The sequence below is a fragment of the Phyllobates terribilis genome, unplaced genomic scaffold (assembly GCF_046119375.1).
Source record: "Phyllobates terribilis strain yellow unplaced genomic scaffold, ASM4611937v1 Scaffold_1__5_contigs__length_1240528914, whole genome shotgun sequence".
In the NCBI taxonomy this organism is placed as follows: Eukaryota; Metazoa; Chordata; class Amphibia; order Anura; family Dendrobatidae; genus Phyllobates; species Phyllobates terribilis.
The window spans coordinates 363,097,015-363,117,914 of NW_027362761.1; the positions used below are offsets into that span (position 1 = coordinate 363,097,015).

Below are 20,900 nucleotides of genomic sequence, written 5' to 3' on the forward strand. Positions count from 1 at the left end.
CTCCAGTAGATGTGTATTGCTCTGCACTGTCCATACTCCAGTAGATGTGTATTGCTCTTCTCTGTCCGTACTCCATTAGATGTGTATTGCTCTGCACTATCCGTACTCCAGTAGATGTGTATTGCTCTGCTCTATCCGTACTCCAGTAGATGTGTATTGCTCTGCACTATCCGTACTCCAGTAGATGTGTATTCCTCTGTTCTGTCCGTACTCCAGTAGATGTGTATTGCTCTGTACTGTCCGTACTCCATTAGATGTGTATTGCTCTGCACTGTCCGTACTCCAGTAGATGTGTATTGCTCTTCTCTGTCCATACTCCAGTAATGTGTATTGCTCTGCACTGTTCATACTCCAGTAGATGTGTATTGCTCTGCACTGTTCATACTCCAGTAGATGTGTATTGCTCTGCACTGTTCATACTCCAGTAGATGTGTATTGCTCTTCTCTGTCCATACTCCAGTAGATGTGTATTGCTCTGCTCTGTACGTACTCCAGTAGATGTGTATTGCTCTGTTCTGTCCGTACTCCAGTAGATGTGTATTGCTCTGTACTATCCGTACTCCAGTAGATGTGTATTGCTCTGTACTATCCGTACTCCAGTAGATGTGTATTGCTCTGCACTATCCGTACTCCAGTAGATGTGTATTGCTCTGCACTATCCGTACTCTAGTAGATGTGTATTGCTCTGCTCTATCCGTACTCTGCTCAGTCCAGGCTGCGAGCGGATGTATGATTTGGGGAGGTCCCCTCTGCAGTGCCCCCGCTCTACAGTGTCTGTGTCTCTGTGGGCAGTGCTGCAGTATGGGCACGGATGGAATCCAGCATGAGACAGGGCTGCTGGAGAACATCACAGGAGACTGTGGTCCCTCCCAATATATTCGTTCCACCGTGTTTCAGTGAAGGAGGAACAGACTTTTACTAAGACAGAAGAAGTTGTAATTTTCACAGAACAAAAAGGTTTAGATTACTGGGCTCCATAAAGATTATATGAAGAGTTCTATGTTTTTTTGTGACTTGCCAGTTATATTTTATATCTGTCATACGGTTCCAGAGATATGGGCACTTTTTGTTTAGTGCTAATTTTTATGGTCTTTAACAAGAAGACGTTGACAATTTTGACACAGTGATAAGTGCTTTCCAAAGGTGGGGTCGTGGTCTCCAGAAGTAGTTTTAAAGGGATTGCCCACTACTGTGCAACCCCACCTTAAACTCTTCTCGGACCCATAGAAAATAAAGAGAATGAATACTCACCTCCTGCATTGGTGCAGTTTGAGATGTTATCGTTGCTGTTCCCAGTGGGTGACTGACTTTTTGTCACAAGGGTCTGCTGCAGGCAATCAGCAGCTGCTGACTAGCTGCAGCCTTTTCTGTCATCCTCTCTGACTGTTGATGAGCTGCAACGGTCATGTGACACACCCCCTGGGCCTGTGTTGTGGATGCACGTGTGCGGGAGTACCCGGAGCCGGATCGCTGGGGGTTGTAGTCTTCCGTGGCGGTGACCCGGTCCGTGCCCAGGGTGGTCAAACCAGTGGCAGTCTTAGTGTTATAATAAGTGTCTGACTACTCCACCCGTGGATTGCGGTCAGTGGGGACCGCCGCTGCGCTGCAGACCGCTGAGGCTGGTGTTGTATGCGCAGCCAAGTATGTGATAACTCCCCACGGGAGAAGTATTGCCTCAGGGCAGCTAGTGTGGATGATGGGAGTGATGGTGTGAGCGTCCCAGTACTAATGGTGCTGGTGCGGCGATGAAACACAGAGACGTGTGGTTGCAGTTTCCAATGCTTTACTCACAGTTCTTTACTGGTCCTAGTCACCTCGGTACCGGCGGTGACTGCCCAAGCCGTGCTGCGTCCACCAGGCAAGGGGCTCGACCAACTCCCAGGCAATTCCAGAGCTTGGCACAGGGCTCCCTTCTCTTCCTTTCTCTGGCCGTCCCCACCAGTGACCCACCTTTGTCCAGCTTCCTCGGGCCTTCTCTTGGCGAAACCTATCTCCGGTTTCCCTGACCCTATGTGGTATGCTTTCCTGGTGGATGTAGTGAGGGGTCGCACCAAGATTTGGTCACAACCTCCGGTCTTTGGCTGAGGAATTTGTTGCCTCCACCAATTTGGGTTCCAGTACCCTGCTCTGCCAACCCTTCACCCGCAATCTCCTGGGCCTATGGGGTTCCTTCTTCTCTCGTGTCCCTGAGCCTCTCTTAATGTGCTGTTCCTTGTTTCCTTTCTGTTCCAGTTCCTTGCTGTTTCTGTTCCTCTCCTCTGGCTCTGGCCTCCTTTTCAGGCCTGCCTTGTGGAGCTGGGCCCAGACTGAGCCACAGCTCCCTGTCAGCCCTCCTGGCTGAACTCTCCTTCTCTCTTCTCCTCCTGACTGGACTGACTACTGTCCTAAGATGGTGCCCACCTTATATACCTCTTTCTAACACCCGAGCCCAGGTGACTAGCAACCAATGGGCTCCTACCTATGCCCAGAGACCCACCCCTATCTGCTCCTACACCACTAGGTTTTCCTCCCCCTCCCCACTCCAGCCAGGGACAGAAGCTGTTGTGCCTGCACTTCTGTGGGAGCACCGTTGAGCTGTCCCTCGGAAATGGGGTGTGTGTGGTGCATGCAGCCTAACGAGCCCTAGTCCACACTCCATCCTTACCCGGGAGTGGAATATCACACCTCTGGTTCGAGGTGCAATACCCCTGTAGCAGCCGAGCCCTCGGGGTGCTACACATGTTATACAACAATGTCACATTACCCGACATTGCTGGAATGGTGCTGTTGTAGGAGGCTAGTGTACATTTTTTTTTTTCTATTTACTATGAGGCCCCTGATTGATTAACCAGTTCCAGACCAACCATACACTTTAAATGTCTGGCTGGTCCTCTCTTTACTCTGCACTGACATTCTAAAACAGCAATGTAGAGTAAGGTGCTTGTATAAGATCCTGCAGGGGCAAACGGTCAGCTGTCAGACATACAGCCATACTTCCTGTAGAGAAGGCAGAGATGGTTTATTACCTCCTCTGCCTTCCTGATCACTGTATAGGCAGCACTGAACAAGCGCTGGGTGCTCAGATTAGGAAGCACTGACACCTCTTCATTCTTCAAACCCAATGATTATGTGATTGCTGGGTGTATGGAGGGAGTAGGAACTGCCAGGTCCTATAACACCCACCCTGGTGTACTATTCTGACAGGAGGGTGGATTTCCCCTGTAACCGGGGCTGGAATGTTAGCAATAAAAAAATAAAAAAAATTTAATTTGCCCCCCAACCCTCTTCCTGCCTCCCTCTCAAAGGCCTTTTAAGATCTTATTGGGAGCACAGTGTGGGAAATAAAAGAAAAAAATAAATAAAGTAAAATAAAACAAAACTAAAAAAAAAGACATACCACTATTCTGAATCATTGTTTCTAGCTCCCGCGCCTATAAAAAAAAAATATATGTCCAATGAATAAAAATAATTTCTACAGAAACGGTAAAGCAATTTTACATTTTTTTTTCAACTGTCCTTTACTCCTAAAAATGTAAATAATAGCCTTGTATTTCCTATTCTTCTTTACATTTTCCCCCGATCTATGCAAAAAAAGGAATATAAAATATTAATAAAAACTAACTTCATAGAATGTGAAGAAAAAAGGCTAAAATTCTTTGAATTTCTGAACAAGAAATAATGTTAGAGTCTTTAAAAGTGGATGTACATAAAGAAATCCTGAAAATGTGCCCAGTCAGGATCGGCAAAGATGGCCCTGTCCTGAACTGGTTAAACAGAGGAGGCTAGTAGTGGACACCCCATTTAATAATTTTATGTCTTTCCTATATTACACTTTTACTTAACAATAGAAAAAATATTAAAATATTCCCTTGAATCCCACATGTAAACAAGCCTCTGCTGGTGGATGAAAAATCTGCAGTGTACAACTGGAGGGGCCAGGAATCATTGTGTTATTAATAAAAAAGCAAAAAACAAAACTGTCTAAGGAATCTGTCGACTCAATAGTGGGCTTCCATGAACAGATGTTGTGCAAGCAACCTAGTTTTCACCTTTAGGCCAGGGCCCCACTATCAGTATTTGTTCAGCATTCGGTCAGTATTTTTTCTCAGGAGTGGGAGCCAAAACCAGGTGAAAGAGAAAGGCTGTGTGCCCACGATGTGGATTTTAAAGGGTTATTCCCATCTCCAAGATCCTATCCCAATATGTAATAGGTGTAATAATAATAACATTAGCAAATACTTCCAATTAGAAATGTAGTATAGTTTTTCTGATTCGCTATCTCTCTTACCTCATGTGCAGGCAATGCAGGACCTTAGGTATCCATGGTTACGTCCACTGATATAGTGACAGCTAGTTGCTAGTGGTCGTAACCATGGATACCCAAGGTCCTGCAATGCCTGCACATGAGGAAAGAAACATAGCGAATCAGAAAAACTATACTACATTTCTAATTGGAGGTATTTGCTAATATGATTATTATACCGACTACATATTAGGATAGAAACTTGGAGATGGGAATACCCCTTTTAAGGTTTTTCCGCTGCAGCATTTCTGCCACAGAAGCGCATTAAAATCGCTTGGTAAGAGGTCTGGGATGTATCCCAATGATAATCTGCATGTGCTGTGCACATGCTGCGGAAATTTCCGCTGCGGATTATCATTGTGAAAAAATCCGCAGCACAACCATTTATTGTGCGATTTTGTGGCAAAATCACGCCCATTGACTTGCATTGAACCGTATACATGCAGATGTTATGCGGTTCAATGCGCGGATGGTACCTGGGTCTGGAGAAGGAGATTTTCCTCCAGACCTGGGTACCATAGTACCTGTAGTTAAAAAAAAAAGAATTATAAAGTAAAAAATAAAAAAAAATATTCATATTCAGCCTGCTCCCGGCGGCGTCCTCTCTCCTCGACGGCCCGCGGTGTTCTGCCAGGACCTGCGGTGACATCATTTAGTCAGCTGATGGTCACGCGACCACTGACATCAGCGATCAGGTGATGGTCGCGTGACCATCAGCTGACTAAATGACGTCACCGCAGGTCCTTCCAGTACACCGCGCAAACGCCATGGAGAGGACGCTGCTAGGAGGAGACTGGGGGCCGCCGGAGAGGTGAATATAAGATTTTTTTTTTTTTTTTTTTACTTTAGATGCAGCATTTGAAGTAGAAATTTCCTCTAAGTTGGTCACACAATATAAATCCATGCCAGTTGAATGGATTTATAATGTGTGACTAACTTGTCAAGCCCTTTTCCAAGTGATGCTCAAAATCGCTTGGAAAAACGCTTGTAGAAACGCTGAAAAAACGCAGAAAAAATGCATGTGAGATCCGCATGCTTTTTTTTCTGACAGGGAGATTCAGAAATGCTCAGGAAATTTCTGCTTTAAATCTGCATCGTGGGCACATAGCCAAAGAGTATAATAGAAACAAGTGCACCAATTCTGCATTTATCACCCACTCCTGGTTTTGGCTCCCACTCCTGAGAAAAAATACTGACCAAATACTGATAGTGGGGCCGTGGCCTTATACAGGAATCTGGCCTTCACGAGGATGCTGAGCTGCGCCCATAGAGTAGTTGCTGACCAGTGGAGCAAGTGGAAGAAAATCTAAACGAGCCGGGTCAGAACCAGAGAGACAGGGACAAAGACAAAATAGGAACCAATTACGCAATAAAACAAAACTGGGTGGAATCCAGGAGTTCTGTCAATGACTAGTGGCAGAGCTATCAGGCAGTTCATGGTCAAGCCAAACAGGCATTGACAGAAATTGTCAGGAACACAGCTGGAACACCGGTCACTACAATCTATCAGCAGAGCTCACCCAGTAATTAATGCCTCTATGATATATGTGTAACATGTAATCAGTCTTTTTTGATTGAACGCTTCTTCTAGGCCACAAGGTGGCAGTCAAATCAGCTACTTTTTTTTTATAGGCTTCTGCTGGATATAATATATCTATCTCCAATAAACTTGTTTAAATCCATCAATGAAAACCGACATGTTCTGGATCATCAAAATATGTTGGATCATTGAACATTCATAGAAACTTATATTAAGTCCAATAAACAAAAACTGTTAAATGGACAGTAAAAACTGGCGCTCCCACCCAGGTGTATGCACCACTCCTGTAACAAGTGTCAAGGGACCACCAAACCTATGCCAATAGGGATAGGAGAATCAATAAACAAAAATTGTAATGTGCGCTGTGGTTCCACCTCTATATCTCTGACTATAACAGCTGAGTATACTGGTTATTACATGTCCTACTTACTAGCTTAGTAGTCTGGAGTTAAAATTGTCCAAAAAGTGAGTGAATGAATCCGAACTGCAGAGTATCTCAACACACTCACTGACAATCCTGCTGTTTGACAATCCTGAAAGTTTCCCATTCACTTATGAAACTAATTAGCTAGTTTCTTAGAGGGGATGTGCTATGAACAAAAGTATATTTTAATCAATAGATCTTGGAATAAAAATAAGTTTCACAATTGGATGTGTTTAAACAAAATGTTCCTGCTGCTGGTATCCGTGCAAATGGTCTGGAACGGATAGGGCAATTGAAATAAAGCGTATCCGATACTCTTTGTACAACACTTTCAGTGTTTTCAGTTTTCTTTTTCCCCCTTCATGGCTCCTCTTGCTTATGATTGGTCAATGTCATGCAGGGGAAAAAGGTAACCGCCCCTAGACAAGAATCCTATGGTGACGCGACATTGGGCTTATCATAAATTCTAACCTAAATGTTACAAGCTAATATCTCCTTAATGAAGCGGAGAAATAAAAAAAAAAAAAAAAAAAAATGAAAGCTACTTTTTACTCAGCTTTGCAGCCACTATTCCATGATGTGACCAGACTGACCCGCTCAAACTGGAGAAAGGTCCTCTATATAAATACTGCTACACTTAAGTAACATACAGATATTTCGCTGGAAATCTGCTTATCTTTACAATGAACTGATGAGCTCAGATTGTTCATTCTTACATTGAATCTGGTTATTTGCTAATTTTTCCACCAGCCGAGATCAGTGTGACAGTTTATTATCCATGTACATGGTACTCAAAAAATAAAAGGTGTGCTTCAAGGCAAAAAAAGGAAAAAACTGACAATAGAATATTAAAAAAAGACTCAATACTAACTTGTTAATCCCCCACCGGTCCAATACCGATGATTCTGTGGCCTCTTGCCTCTTTTTATTTACATGCCAGGGTTGATGACTGCTTTTATGCCAACAGCAGTGGTATGTCATACCAGACACAGGTAGAGAACCAAGGAACATCAGCGCAGGAGTGGCACTTTTTTATTTATTTATTTATTTTTTTTATAGAGTATTGTTCATCAGGCTGTTGCTTTGTCTTACTACAGCCTCCGCGAGGAAAGTTTGCAAGTCATGCCAGCTATTTAATAGCCAATCATATACTGCATAGACTGGCCATAAATGCCAAATCCGGAGCCACTTTTACATGCTGGGTCTTGGTACTGGCTCATGCAGAGCCTTTTCTTTGTCATGAATATATTTTAAAAAGGCTTACAGACAAGTTTTGTCTTTGACACAATTTCTGTAATAAAATATTTGAAGACACCGAAGTGTTCATATATATTTTTTTCCTCATTGTAATGTTTTATGTATTTTTATTTTTACAGTGGAGACAGCGAGTTGTGCAAACGTGAAGCCGTTCTGTATTCAATCAGTTCTTCAAAAGTTCCTCAAAGAGTAATGGAAACTGTGGAAATAGTCAACCCAAATATTTTCTGCATCCATTCCACAAACTGTGAGTGTTGCTGGAATCAGAAAGATTGCAAATATAAAGGTTATAAAACTGTATCCATTCACAGAGCAAGTAGCATCTGACAGTTCAAAACCAGGGAGCAGAACTGAATTATTTGGAGTACATGCATGGCCACCGCTATGTTACGGTGGGGTATTTTTGGTGATAAGAATAGGTGATAATTTGCAATATTGGGAATGACTGTAGTTTCGCATTCACTTGACTATGAAACTAATTAGCTAGTTACTTAAAGTTCATTTTCATCAATTTGTAATAAAAATAAGTTCCACAATTGGATGTGTTTAAATAAAATGTCCCTGTGCTGAGATAATCTTATAAATGTGCCCCTGCTGTGTACTGTGTAATGGCTGTGTCTGACCATACAGGAACATGGTCTGATCATATCACATCTCCTGGGCAGGGGAGGAGGCAAAAGAGTATACAGACAGGACAACATAGAATCAGCTGTGATCCTTTCTGTGAGGTAAAACATTTCACTGGTAAGCAATGTTTTACCTCAAAAAAAGAATCGTCTGTGATCCCGTGCTGTCCTGTCTGTATACTCTTTTGCTTCCTCCCCTGCCCAGGAGATGTGGTATGATCCGACCGTGTTCCGTATGCGGTCAGACACAGCCATTACACAGTACACAGCAGGGGCACATTTATAAGATTATCTCAGCACAGGAACATTTTTTTAAACACATCCAATTGTGAAACTTATTATTATTCCAAGATTTTTTGATTAAAATGTACTTTTGTTCGTGGCTCAACCCCTTTAAGACCTCTTTCTAATAACAGCTTACTCTTAAAATGATTTCTATATATTTTAATAATTGTTGTTCTAGACCAGCCAGCATTATCATTCATAACCCCAGATGATCCAACAGAGGCAAACTTTGACAGTCTTTTTGAAGAATTTGGTGGAATAGACTTCAATATTGAAAGTGATGTACAAACTACTGTTGGCTCAGCTGAAGCCCGCAAATCATCGAAGTACGAGGTAAATATTGTTTTGGTCTCATCTAAAGGGCTATATACGTATTACAGGTGAATGGCCGCCGGCCGGTTAGCGCAGTCTTCCTCACAGACTGCAAGAGCTCTCCTGTTTTCAGAATTGCTGTGAACCCATGTAAGGTGTATTTTTGGACAGATCTGGTAACCTGTCTCTACATGAGCTGCCATTTTGAAAACAAGAGAGCCGTTCAGTTTGTGAGGCCGGTTTTACTTACAAGTGAGCTGCACTTCACAGTGGAGGAGATCCTGTAATACTTCTATTAGGAAGCAACAAAAATCATGACCTGACTCATTAAGTTAAATAAAGTTACATCGAACTATTGTTATATCTATGTCTGTGCTCGCTCTCCCTTTACTTCTGTTGATGGCCGCCGCCACATTGCAGGCAGCAATGCATTAGCTCTGTTTTTTATTCTAGGTCTTGTGATGACATCCAGGCAGGAAGCTTGAGGGTTAATTTCTGAATATGGTCATCCCATTAATTTACGTTCTGTGAGCCTTGCTCCCATTATTTAAACCCCTGAATCCCTTCTTCCATTTGCCAGTTATAGGTTACAGATACTCAGGTTCACTCCTGAATCAAAGCTCTGACTTAGCCTGTATATAACAGTCCTTGACCTCAGCCTGTGTCTGCTTCTCTACTTTGTCCTGTTTTTGGCTTCCTGGTTCTGACCCGACTTTTCTGACCATTCTCTGCCAACCTGCTACACCAGCCAGTACCACCTCGATGAACGTAATCCAGAGGGTCCTTTATAAATCCAGATTCCTGTATAGGAATTAAAGGGTGAAGGTGAGGATTAATTGGAAATCTTATAAAAAGAATGGCTAGTGCAAAGCCTGTCCATGAAAGCCCTTTTAAGAGCTACCAGCCTTATGCATCCCCTTACTACTAATCTAATGCAATATGCACCCATAGACTTAAGGCTATGTGCCCACGATGCAGAAATGCTCCGGATTTTTCCTGAGCGTTTCTGCATCTCCCTGGCAGAAAAAACGCATGCGGATTGTACATGTGGTTTTCCTGCCAGGGACAAGCGGAAGTGAAGCATTTTTCACATGCTATTTCTCATGCGGGTTGTCAAGCGCTTTCCAGGCGATTTTAGCATCACTTGGAAAGTGCTTGACAACTTGGTCACACAATATAAATCCATGCAACCGGCATGGATTTATATAGTGTGACCAAGTTAATAGTAAAAGAATGGTAAAAAATAAACATTATACTCCTCTTCCGATTGCCCTCGGTCTCCTCCGGTGCGTCCGGTGTGTTGGGTGGCTCGCGGTGGTCTAAAAGGACCTTCCATGACGTCATTTAGTCATGTGACAGGTCACTCGACCGCCGATGCCAGCGGGCGCGTGACCTGTCACATGACTAAATGACGTAATGGAAGGTCCTTTTAGACCATCGCGAGCTGCCGGGGAGCCAGGACGCATCGCTAAGGAGACCGGGGGCCTTCGGAAGGTAAGTATAATGTTTATTTTAAAATCTTTTTTTTACAGGTACTATGGTACCCGGGTCTGGAGGAGAGTCTCATCTTCTCCAGACCCGGGTACCATCCGCACATTGAACCGCTTAATATCCGCATGTGCACATGTATTCATGCGGATATTAAGCGATTCAATGCAAGTCAATGGCGGCAAAAACTCCGCGCTTACGCAAAATAATTGGTAGTGCTGCTGATTTCTCCGCAATGATAATCTGCAGTGGAAATTTCCGCAGCATGTGCTCAGCACATACGGATTATCATTGGGGAACATGGCAGACCTTCTACCAAGCGTTTAAGCGTTTCCGCGGCAGAATTGTTGCTGTGGAAACGCTTAAATAACGCATAGTGGACACGCAGCCTTAAGAGGACTTGTCACCAAATCAAAAGTGGCCTGTTTGTACTCCTATATTATCCTGCTGTTCCTCTGAATATGCTGTTTTTATTGTTGTGTTTTTTTATATTCGGGGTCTTTTTACTCTGCTATTTTTTTATGGTGCAGCTTAATGTCATGCCCCCAGAGAATCCTGTGAGCAATGATCCCTTGACTAAAGACTGCATAAAAAGATCCATATCTCCAGAGCTGTATGGCGGAGTTAAAAAAAAAACAAAAAAACGTAATATTCAGAGGAGCAGCAGGAATAAAACAAGAGCATAAAGTGGCCAATTTTGACCTGCTGACAGGGTCTCTTCAATGCAGTTTTCAAACTTTCCCATTTTTTTTTTTCTTGCCTGCTGTCCCATTTTAGTGATGTTAATCTATACTGTGATTGATATTGTGGCATATGAAATAATAAAACTAATGCCAGCTATACTAGAACAAGATACAGCTAGGAAAAAGCACTTATGTCAGTGAGGATGAGGAGTGCCCCTTCACGACATATTGCTTATATATACGTGATATATCACCTCCCTCCCCTTGATGTGGGTTTCGGCGCTGAGCCTGCATCGTTTCAGGCACATGACAGCTGATCTGATCAGCTGTCATGTGCCACTAACAGCCTCGGATGGAATCGCGATCCACCTGTGGCTGTTAACATGTTAAATGCCACTGTCAATCTCTGACAGCAGCATTTAATATGGCCGTGCCGGAAGCACGTCATAAGACCCGCCCATCAGTGCGCCCGTCACATTATCACGGGGCGCCGATGGGTTGGCATGACAAACCCCTGTGGTTGTCATAGCTGATCTGCAATGAGCGCCACCCAGCGGTCGACGTTCATAACAGATGGGCATTTCTGCAATACATAGATGGGCTTCAGCCCTTCTATGTCTAACACAAGCGATCAGAAGATCGCAGCTTTCAGTCTCCCATGGAGACTATTGAAGCATGCATGTGAAAAAAATATAAAAGTTCACGTCGCCCAATTGAAAATAAAACAATAAAAAAAAATCAAAAATAAACATATTTGGTATCGCAGCTTTCATAATTGCCTGATCTATCAATATTATCCATTAATTAATTAATCCAATCGGTAAGTGGCGTAACAAGAAAAAAAATCAAAACGCCAGAATTACGTTTTTAGTCGCCGCAACATAAAATGCAATAACAGGTGATTAAAACATCGTATTTACCCCAAAATAATATCAATAAAAACGTCCGCTTAGCGCGCAAAGCAAAAAATAAGCCCTCGCCCCGCCCCAGATGACAGAAAATGGAGACGCTACAGGTTTCGGAAAATGGCGCCATTTTCTTAGTTTACTAACTTTAGATTTTTTTTCACCACTCAGCGACTGCCGTAACTCATTTTTACGGAGGTCATTAAGGGTACTTATTCCACAGCACCATTAAAATGCGTTGCTGTGGAATAAGTAAATAGCGCCACCCAGCGGCGGCAATTCCTGCGAGTGTCATCTGTGCGTGTGACAGCTGACACCCTGCAGTATCCCGATTAACCCCTTAAATACCACTGTCAATCGGTAAATAAAGTTACAGCTCTCAGAATATAACTTTTTACTTAAAAAAAAAAAAAAAAAAGCATTTTTACCGTGTGATGGCAACAAAACCTAAAAAAAAACATATAAATCTGGTATCGCTGTAATCGCACCAACCCGAAGAATAAATCCGCCTAATCACTTATACCACACGGTGAACCGTGAAAAAATGAAAATAAGAACTATTCTGGTAGTGCTGTCTATTTATCCATTCTGCCTCCGAAAAAATCGGAATAAGGCTTTGTTCACGTTTATCCTGCGCTCTCCGCTGAGCGCTTACGTTGGGGTTTCCATGTAAATTCATGAAAACCACAATTCAGACAAAAAACCCAGATGGAGCCACTCACTTGTGAGGCCCATGGAGTCCCTTTGGACTGGTCTCTGTTCCAGCGGCGTACCATAATTTTAGGTTTGTTTTTTTTTTAGCGCACAAGTGTGGATGACCACAGATCTGTGTGCGCCTAAAAAGATGGAAACCACCTGAGCAGATGTCAAACGGACTCCAAAGTGTCTTCATCTACCTCTTTGTGGTGGGTGGTTCCGTTGAGGGTTTAATCTGAATCACATTTTTGTGGGATTTACACAGAAACTCCGACATAAGTGCTCAGCTTAGAACACAAGAATGTGATCCAGCCTTATTCTGGAAGCAATCGAAAATTATGTACCCCAAAATGTTACCAATAAAACCCCTAATTTATCCCAGATAAAACCAGCCCCCTCTCAGGTCCGTCATCTATCACCGGGACTATATGGGGTCACACATTACTGGTAGAACAAAGACTCAAGAAAAGCGATGACTCCCACCCCCTCAAATAAAATCCATTGAATTCTGCGCTCCCAAATCCAAATGCCCCCTCCTTCTGAGCCCCACTGTGCGAAAACCGCAGTAAGTTATTGTAGCGGGGAAGGCACTTAATTTACGGGGTGACTGTCACCAGAGGAAATGTATGGGGGCACTACACTTTATGGGGACACATTATATGGGCACTAAACTGGCATAAGAATAAAACCTGGCATTGATGTTACATAATAGTCACTGCAGCAGTAGATGAATTCATTGAGATGTGTAATTTCTACAATGGGGTCACTTGTTTTTTTTCTGCTGTTCTGACACATTAGGGGTTCCGCAAATGTCGCCCACAAACTAATAGTGCTCCTTTCTTCTCAGCCTTGACGTGTGGCCTAACAGTAATTTGATGACATATGGGGCATCATCGCATTCGGGAGAAATAGCATAACAAATTATGAGGTCCGTTTTCTTTTATTATCCATTGCAAAAGTTACAAATTTGGGGCTAAAACTACATTTTCTTGAAAAAAATGAAAATTTTAGTATGACGACCTAATGTTATCAAATTCTGTGTCCGTACCTCTAGGTTCAAAATGCTCACAATACCCCTGGATAAATTCCTTGAGGGGTGTAGTTTCCAAAATGGGGTAACTTGTCGGGGTTTTCCACTGTTTAGGCACATCAGGGGCTCTCAAAAGTGACATGACACCTGCAGACCATTACTTCAAGGTCTGCGTTCCAAACGTCACTCCTTCCTTTCCAAGCCCTGCCGTGCGCCCAAACAATAGTTTTCCCCTACATATAGGGTATATCCGTACTTGGGAGCAACTGCACAACCAATTTTGGGGTTTCAAATTTTTCTCCTGTTACCCTTGTGAAAATAAATAATTGGGGGTAAAAGTACATTTTTGTGGAAAAAAAATAGATTTCTTAATTTCACGGCTCCACGTTATAAAGTTCTGTGAAACACTTGGCGGTTCAAGGTGCTCACCACACACCTAGATAAGTTCCCTGAGGGGTCTAGTTTCCAAAATGGTGTCACTTGTGCGGGGTTTCCACTGTTTAGGCACATCAGGGGCTCCCCAAACGCAACATGGTGTCCACTAATTATTCAAGCGAATTTTACATTCAAAAAGTCAAATTGTGATCCTTCCTTTCTGAACCCTGTCATGCGCCCAAACAGTGTTTTTTTCCCCATATGGATTATTGGCTTACTCAGGAGGAATTGCACAACAAATGGTATGGTGCAATTTCTCCTGTTAGGCTGAGTTCACACGATGCGTATTTCATGCGTTTCCGCGGCGTTTTTGCAGTTGCGTAAACGCCGCGGAAACGCATGAAAAACGCATGGTAGAAGGGAAGCAATGTTCCCCAATGGAAATCCGCATGTGCTGTGCCCATGATGCGGATTTTTCCGCAGCGTTAACGCTGCGGTCAAAAATCCGCAGCATGTCAATTAGGGTATGTGCACACGATGCAGAAATGCTCAGGATTTTTTCCTGAGCGTTTCTGCATCTCTCTGGCAGGAAAAAACGCATGCGGATTGTACATGCGGTTTCCTGCCAGGGACATGCGGAAATGAAGCGGTCTTCACTTTCATTTCCGCATGCGGGTTGACAAGCGCTTCCCAAGCGATTTTAGCATCACTTGGAAAGTGCTTGTCAACTTCACACTATATAAATCCATGCAGCCGGCATGGATTTATATAGTGTGTGATGTCAAAAAATAAATCTATACTTTACCCTCTGATGGCCCCCGGTGTCCTGCTTCATCGGTCCCGGCTGCCGGCAGTGAAGACTTTAGGACCTTCCGACGTCGGCGTCACGTGACCCGTCACATGACTCTGACGTCAGCGAAGGTCCTTCTTCATTCAAACGCGAAGTGCCCGGGAAGCCGGCAGGACGCAGCGCGGGCCGTCAGAAGGTGAGAATATATATATTTTTTATTTTATTCTTTTGGTACCTGGGTCTGGATGAGAGTCCTCTCATCCACACCCGGGTACCATCCGCACATTAGACCGCATGAAAAGCGCATCAACATATACAGTGATGCGGATTCCATGCGGTCTAATGCAAGTCAATGGCGGCAAAAGAGCAGCGTTTCCGCAAAATTAATTGACATGCTGCGGATTTTTGACCGCAGCGTTTACGCTGCGGAAAAATCCGCATCATGGGCACAGCACATGCGGATTTCCATTGGGGAACATTGCTGCCCTTCTACCATGCGTTTTTCATGCGTTTCCGTGGCGTTTACGCAACTGCAAAAACGCCGCAGAAACGCATGAAAAACGCATCGTGTGAACTCAGCCTTAATTTTGTGGAAACGCGGCGATTTCGCCGCCATTGACTTGCATTAGAACGCGCCAATTCCGCAAGACAGCATTTGTACTTGCGTTATTGGCGCGTTCTAATATGCGGATGGTACCCGGGTGTGGAGGAGAGGAGAGTCTCATCCACACCCAGGTACCATTAAAAAAGCTGTAAAAAAAGAATAAAATAAAAAATAAATGTATTCTTACCTTCTGTCGGCCCGCGCAGCGCTCCCGCTTGGTTCCCGGCACTTGCAGTGAGTTGTAGGACCTGCGGTGACGTCAGAGTCATGTGACGGGTCACGTGACGCTGACGTCGGCAGGTCTTTCAATTCAAAGTTGCCGGCAGCCGGGAACTTTGTAAAGCAGGACAGCGCGGGCCATCAGAGGTAAGTATATACACTCTCTCGGGTCACACTATATAAATCCATGCTGTTTGCATGGATTTATATAGTGTGACCTAGTTGTCAAGCACTTTCCAGGTGATGCTAAAATCGCCTGGAAAGCGCTTGTCAATCTGCATGCGGAAACGCATGTCAATCTGCATGTGGATCCGCATGTATTCTGCAGGAAAAACGCATGCACAATCTGCATGCGTTTTTTCTGCCAGGGAGATGCAGAAATGATGCAGAAATTTTCTGCTTCATTTCTGCATCGTGTGCACATACCCTTACTCTTATGAAAATGCAAAATTGGGGGCTGAAAAACATTTTTGTAGGAATAATGTGAAAATTTTATTTTTACCGCTCAATGTTATAAACTTCTGTGAAGCACCTGGGGGTTCAAGGTGTTCACCACACATCTAGATAAGTTCCCCAAGGGATCTAGTTTCCAAAATGGTGTCACTTGTCGGGGGTTTCCACTATTTAGGCACATCGGGGGCTCCCCAAACACGACATGGCATCCGCTAATTATTGAAGCAAATTTTACATTACAGTAACTATTCTTTGTAATGTAATTAATGGATTTTTAATATTCTGTTTTTATTGCATTTTCTTAAAAGTCCAAAGCGAAATCCATGTATGCCAAGTATCATCAAATGCATAAAATAATAAAACTGGGAAAATTCAGTGGGATAAACATTTTAATCATTTAGTACAATGGTACAAACTGTAGGTGAGCACTACTTATCCCTGCTCTTAAAAATTATTTATAACCAGCCTCCTAGATCCTACACCCAAGAATAAAGGTATTTTTACTCGCTGTAAAGTCTTTCTCATAGCCTCTATTGGAGGACACAGAAACCGTGGGATAGGTTTCTGCCTCTTGTAGGCTGACACTTACTATTACATCATGAAGGGGTGGGTGCTGTCTCCTCCAATAAAGGCTGCGAGAAAGAGATTTTACAGCGAGTAAAAAAAATCTTTATTTCTCGGTCGCCTTATTGGGGGACACCGAAACCATGGATGTCCTAAAGCTGTCCCTGGGGTGGGAAAGGAACTTAACAGTATTTTTTTTCCACTGTAGCTAAATCTGCCGCTTGAGCAATCACTGCCTATAGTATCTTCCTGTCCAGACTTGCATCTGCCGAAGCAAAGTGTGAACCCTTTAGAACTTTGTAAAGGTATGCAGAGATGACCATATGGCTGCTTTACACAGGGCTGTGGAGTCTGAGTCGGTGTCCATTTTGGTGGAGTCGGAATCGAAGTCTGTATAAAATGGACCGACTCCAACTCCTAAAATATATAATGAATTGGGTACAGTAGTTCAATGCAGTTTGTGGGGAATATTTTTTTCAGAAGAATTTGGGAAAGTTATGAAATGTCCTATTCCTGATCTAAAGGTCTAGACTTTTAGCTGAGATGAATTTGTGCTACAGTAAATTTATCACTTAAACATGAGCCGTGTATGAGGGAGTTGAAGTTGGTGTCATGGAAATTGAGGAGTCGGAGGTTTTGCTTACCGACTCCACAGCCCTGGCTTTACAGAATTGTAGAACCGATGCCTGGTGACAAACCACCCAGGAAGCTCCTACCGCCTACAATTTGTTCCAGAAAATGAAGTATTTCTCCCAGAAAATTATTGCAATTACACGTTTTGTTATACACATGTTTATTTCCTTTGTGTGTATTGGAACAGCACAAAAAAACAGAGAAAAAAGGCAAATGGGACATACAGTGCTGCTCACCATTATTGACACCCCTTCATTTTTTTCATAGACTGTACAATATCTTCAGAAATAAATGGAAATGTACCAAAGTTATATCCTCAGGATTTTTAATTAGTCATCCAAAGTAATACAACAGTAAAACATTGTTTTTCAACTTCGATGTTGCAATTTCAAAGAAAAAAACAGAATAAACAGCATGTGCAGCAATAAAGGCACCTCTAATTAATACTTCAACATACAAAACAAGGAGGAAATAATCATCACATACTATGTGTCTGCTCAATTATCTTATATACCTACAAATGTGACACACAGTCCAAAATTACTAAAATATAATATTTATTTCATCATTTAAAATGTACAAATAAAAATGGAAAGAGAATGCCTAAATGAAAGGGCGCTAAGGGGTCAGCACCTGCTATATAATCCTAATCAATGGTTACAACAACATGCTCCACCAGAGAGCTGGTGTATAAGAACACCAAAAAGATATATAATTGTATAGCTCACACTACATGCCACATATATTACATATAAAGTGTCCAGTGCAAAAACATAGCATATTAATACAGCATAATGCAATAACAAATGGGTAGTATATTACTAAATAGTGAGTAGCACCGAGTACCAGTATACAGATGGCAACCATAGATCACCAGATGATGTATGACCAAAGGAGAAAGTGACCTAGCTGTAAGATAGGATCAAGGTAGAAGATGTATGTAGACAAAATATCACATACACTGTGTGCAGAATTATTAGGCAAGTTGTATTTTAGAGGATTATTTTTATTATTGATCAACAACTATGTTCTCAATCAACCCAAAAGACTCATAGATATCCAAGCTTAATATTTTTGGAAGTTGGAGTGGGCTTTTTTTCGATTTGGTTATCTTAGGAGGATATCTGTTTGTGCAGGTAACTATTACTGTGCAGAATTATTAGGCAACTTAATAAAAACCAAATATAATCCCATTTTACTTGTTTATTTTCACCAGGTAAACCAATATCAGTGCACAAAATTTAGAAATAAACATTTCTGACATGCAAAAACAAAAACAAAAAAAATTAGTGATGAATATAGCCACCTTTCTTTACGATGACACTCAACTGCCTTCCATCCATAGATTCTGTCAGTTGCTTGATCTGTTTTCGATCAACATTGCGTGCAGCAGCCACCACAGCCTCCCAGACACTGTTCCGAGAGGTGTACTGTTTTCCCTCCCTGTAGATCTCACATTTTATGATGGACCACAGGTTCTCTATGGGGTTCAGATCAGGTGAACAAGGGGGCCATGTCATTATTTTTTCTTCTTTTAGACCTTTACTGGCCAGCCACGCTATGGAGTAGTTGGATGCATGTGATGGAGCATTGTCCTGTATGAAAATCATGTTTTTCTTGAACGATACCGACTTGTTCCTGTACCACTGCTTGAAGAAGTTGTCTTCCAGAAACTGGCAGTAGGTCTGGGAGTTGAGCTTCACTCCATCCTCAACCCGAAAAGGTCCCACAAGTTCATCTTTGATGATACCAGCCCATACCAGTACCCCACCTCCACCTTGCTGGCGTCTGAGTCGGAGTGGAGCTCTCTGCCCTTTACTGATCCAGCCTCTGGCCCATCAAGAGTTACTCTCATTTCATCAGTCCATAAAACCTTTGAAAAATCAGTCTTAAGATATTTCTTGTCCCATTCTTGACGTTTTATCTTATGTTTCTTATTCAAAGGTGGTCGTTTTTCAGCCTTCCTTACCTTGGCCATGTCCCTGAGTATCGCACACCTTGTGCTTTTTGATACTCCAGTAATGTTGCAGCTCTGAAATATGGCAAAACTGGTGGCAAATGGCATCTTGGCAGCTTCACGCTTGATTTTCCTCAATTCATGGGCAGTTATTTTGCACCTTTTTTGGCCAACACGCTTCTTGCGACCCTGTTGGCTATTTGCCATGAAACGCTTGATTGTTCGGTGATCACGCTTCAAAAGTTTGGAAATTTCAAGACTGCTGCATCCCTCTGCAAGACATCTCACAATTTTGGACTTTTCAGAGCCCGTCAAATCTCTCTTCTGACCCATTTTGCCAAAGGAAAGGAAGTTGCCTAATAATTAAGCACACCTTATATAGGGTGTTGATGTCATTAGTCAACACCCCTCCTCATTACAGAGATGCACATCACCAGATTTACTTAATTGGTAGTTGGCTCTCAAGCCTATGCAGCTTGGAGTAGGACAACATGTATAAAAAGTATCATGTGATCAAAATACTCATTTGCCTAATAATTCTGCACGCGGTGTATTTGCCTCTCTGGAATACAGGGGACCAACATAGAGACAAATAGAGCACATACTGACCCCATGGCGTCCGCAAGGATCCAACGCACGTTTCGCCATACATCCTCGTAAAAGCTGTTGGCAAAACGCTCGTTGGATCCTTGCAGACGCAAGTAGGATTGCTACTTCCTGTAGGTGGCACTAGAGTTAATAATCTTTATAATAATCTTTTTATTTATATCGCGCCAACATATTCCGCAGCGCTTTACAATTCAGACAATTTACAGCCATTATTGGCACTGTCCTTATTGGGGGAGGAAACCGGAGAACCCGGCGGAAACCCACGCAAACACGGGAAGGACCTACAAACTCCTTGCAGATGTTGTCCTTGGTGAGATTTGAACCCAGGACCCCAGTACTGCAAGGCTGCAGTGCTAACCACTGAGCCACCGTGCTGTCCTGTTCTGGTTCTGGTCCTCTTCCTCTCTGAAGATGAAGAGACAATTTGCATATTTCCCAGAGGAGCATTGCGGCTTTAAAAGTCTCCTCACCGTGACATGCTTACATTTCTCCTTGCGGAGAGAGACATGTTTACCCCTTAGATACCGGTCTGACGCCTCTCACCCAGCCAAACCAGAACTCACACTTTGCACTGATGAGGGGCAGTACCCCGAAACACAGTGTCTGCAAATCAAGTTTCTGGTTCTGGCTTATATCCTAAGTCATGTGATAAGGCTCGTTAAAGGGTCACTATTGACTTTTAGGATTGCTACTTCCTGTAGGTGGCATTAGAGTTCTGGTCCTCTTCCTCTCTGAAGAGACAATTTGCATAAAACTAACAAAGAACAGAACACTCGAGCAGTGTGAATGAGGTCAAGCACTGACCACTTTGTCCTGGTCCCTTATAATTGATGGGTTACGGTTAATTGTATCACAGTTAACCTAATATATGCGTGAGTGTATATATAAATATATATATATACCCACTCTATGAAATTCATGTTCAAATCTGCATGTATGTATTTTGTTCATGACTTATTTATTTATTTATTTAAAGTACGGTTCCCCCCTCCTGACTCGGGACTCTTACCTAAAACTCCCTGCTCCTATGGGAACAAGTGAATGTACAGACAGTAACCCAGTTGGTAAGAAAGCTTTTAGCTGGTTAATTTATCTTCTTTTTTTATTATTTGTGCTTTTTTTTCATGTTTCACAAACCCATTTGAATCGTTAATATTATTTCAGATGT

General features: G+C 42.7%; 1 protein-coding gene across 3 annotated transcripts in view; it reads left to right on the forward strand.

The window, feature by feature from the left end:
- The window catches only part of TCTN1 (tectonic family member 1), a 78,129-nt gene that overhangs the window by 8,899 nt on the left and 48,330 nt on the right, over positions 1–20,900 (forward strand). For all 3 annotated transcript variants that reach the window (XM_073676312.1, XM_073676313.1, XM_073676314.1), the window contains exons 3-5: positions 7,623–7,750; positions 8,593–8,747; positions 20,709–20,796. In XM_073676312.1, coding sequence (XP_073532413.1) covers positions 7,623–7,750; positions 8,593–8,747; positions 20,709–20,796 — 371 coding nt within the window. The remainder of the gene's footprint in view (positions 1–7,622; positions 7,751–8,592; positions 8,748–20,708; positions 20,797–20,900) is intronic.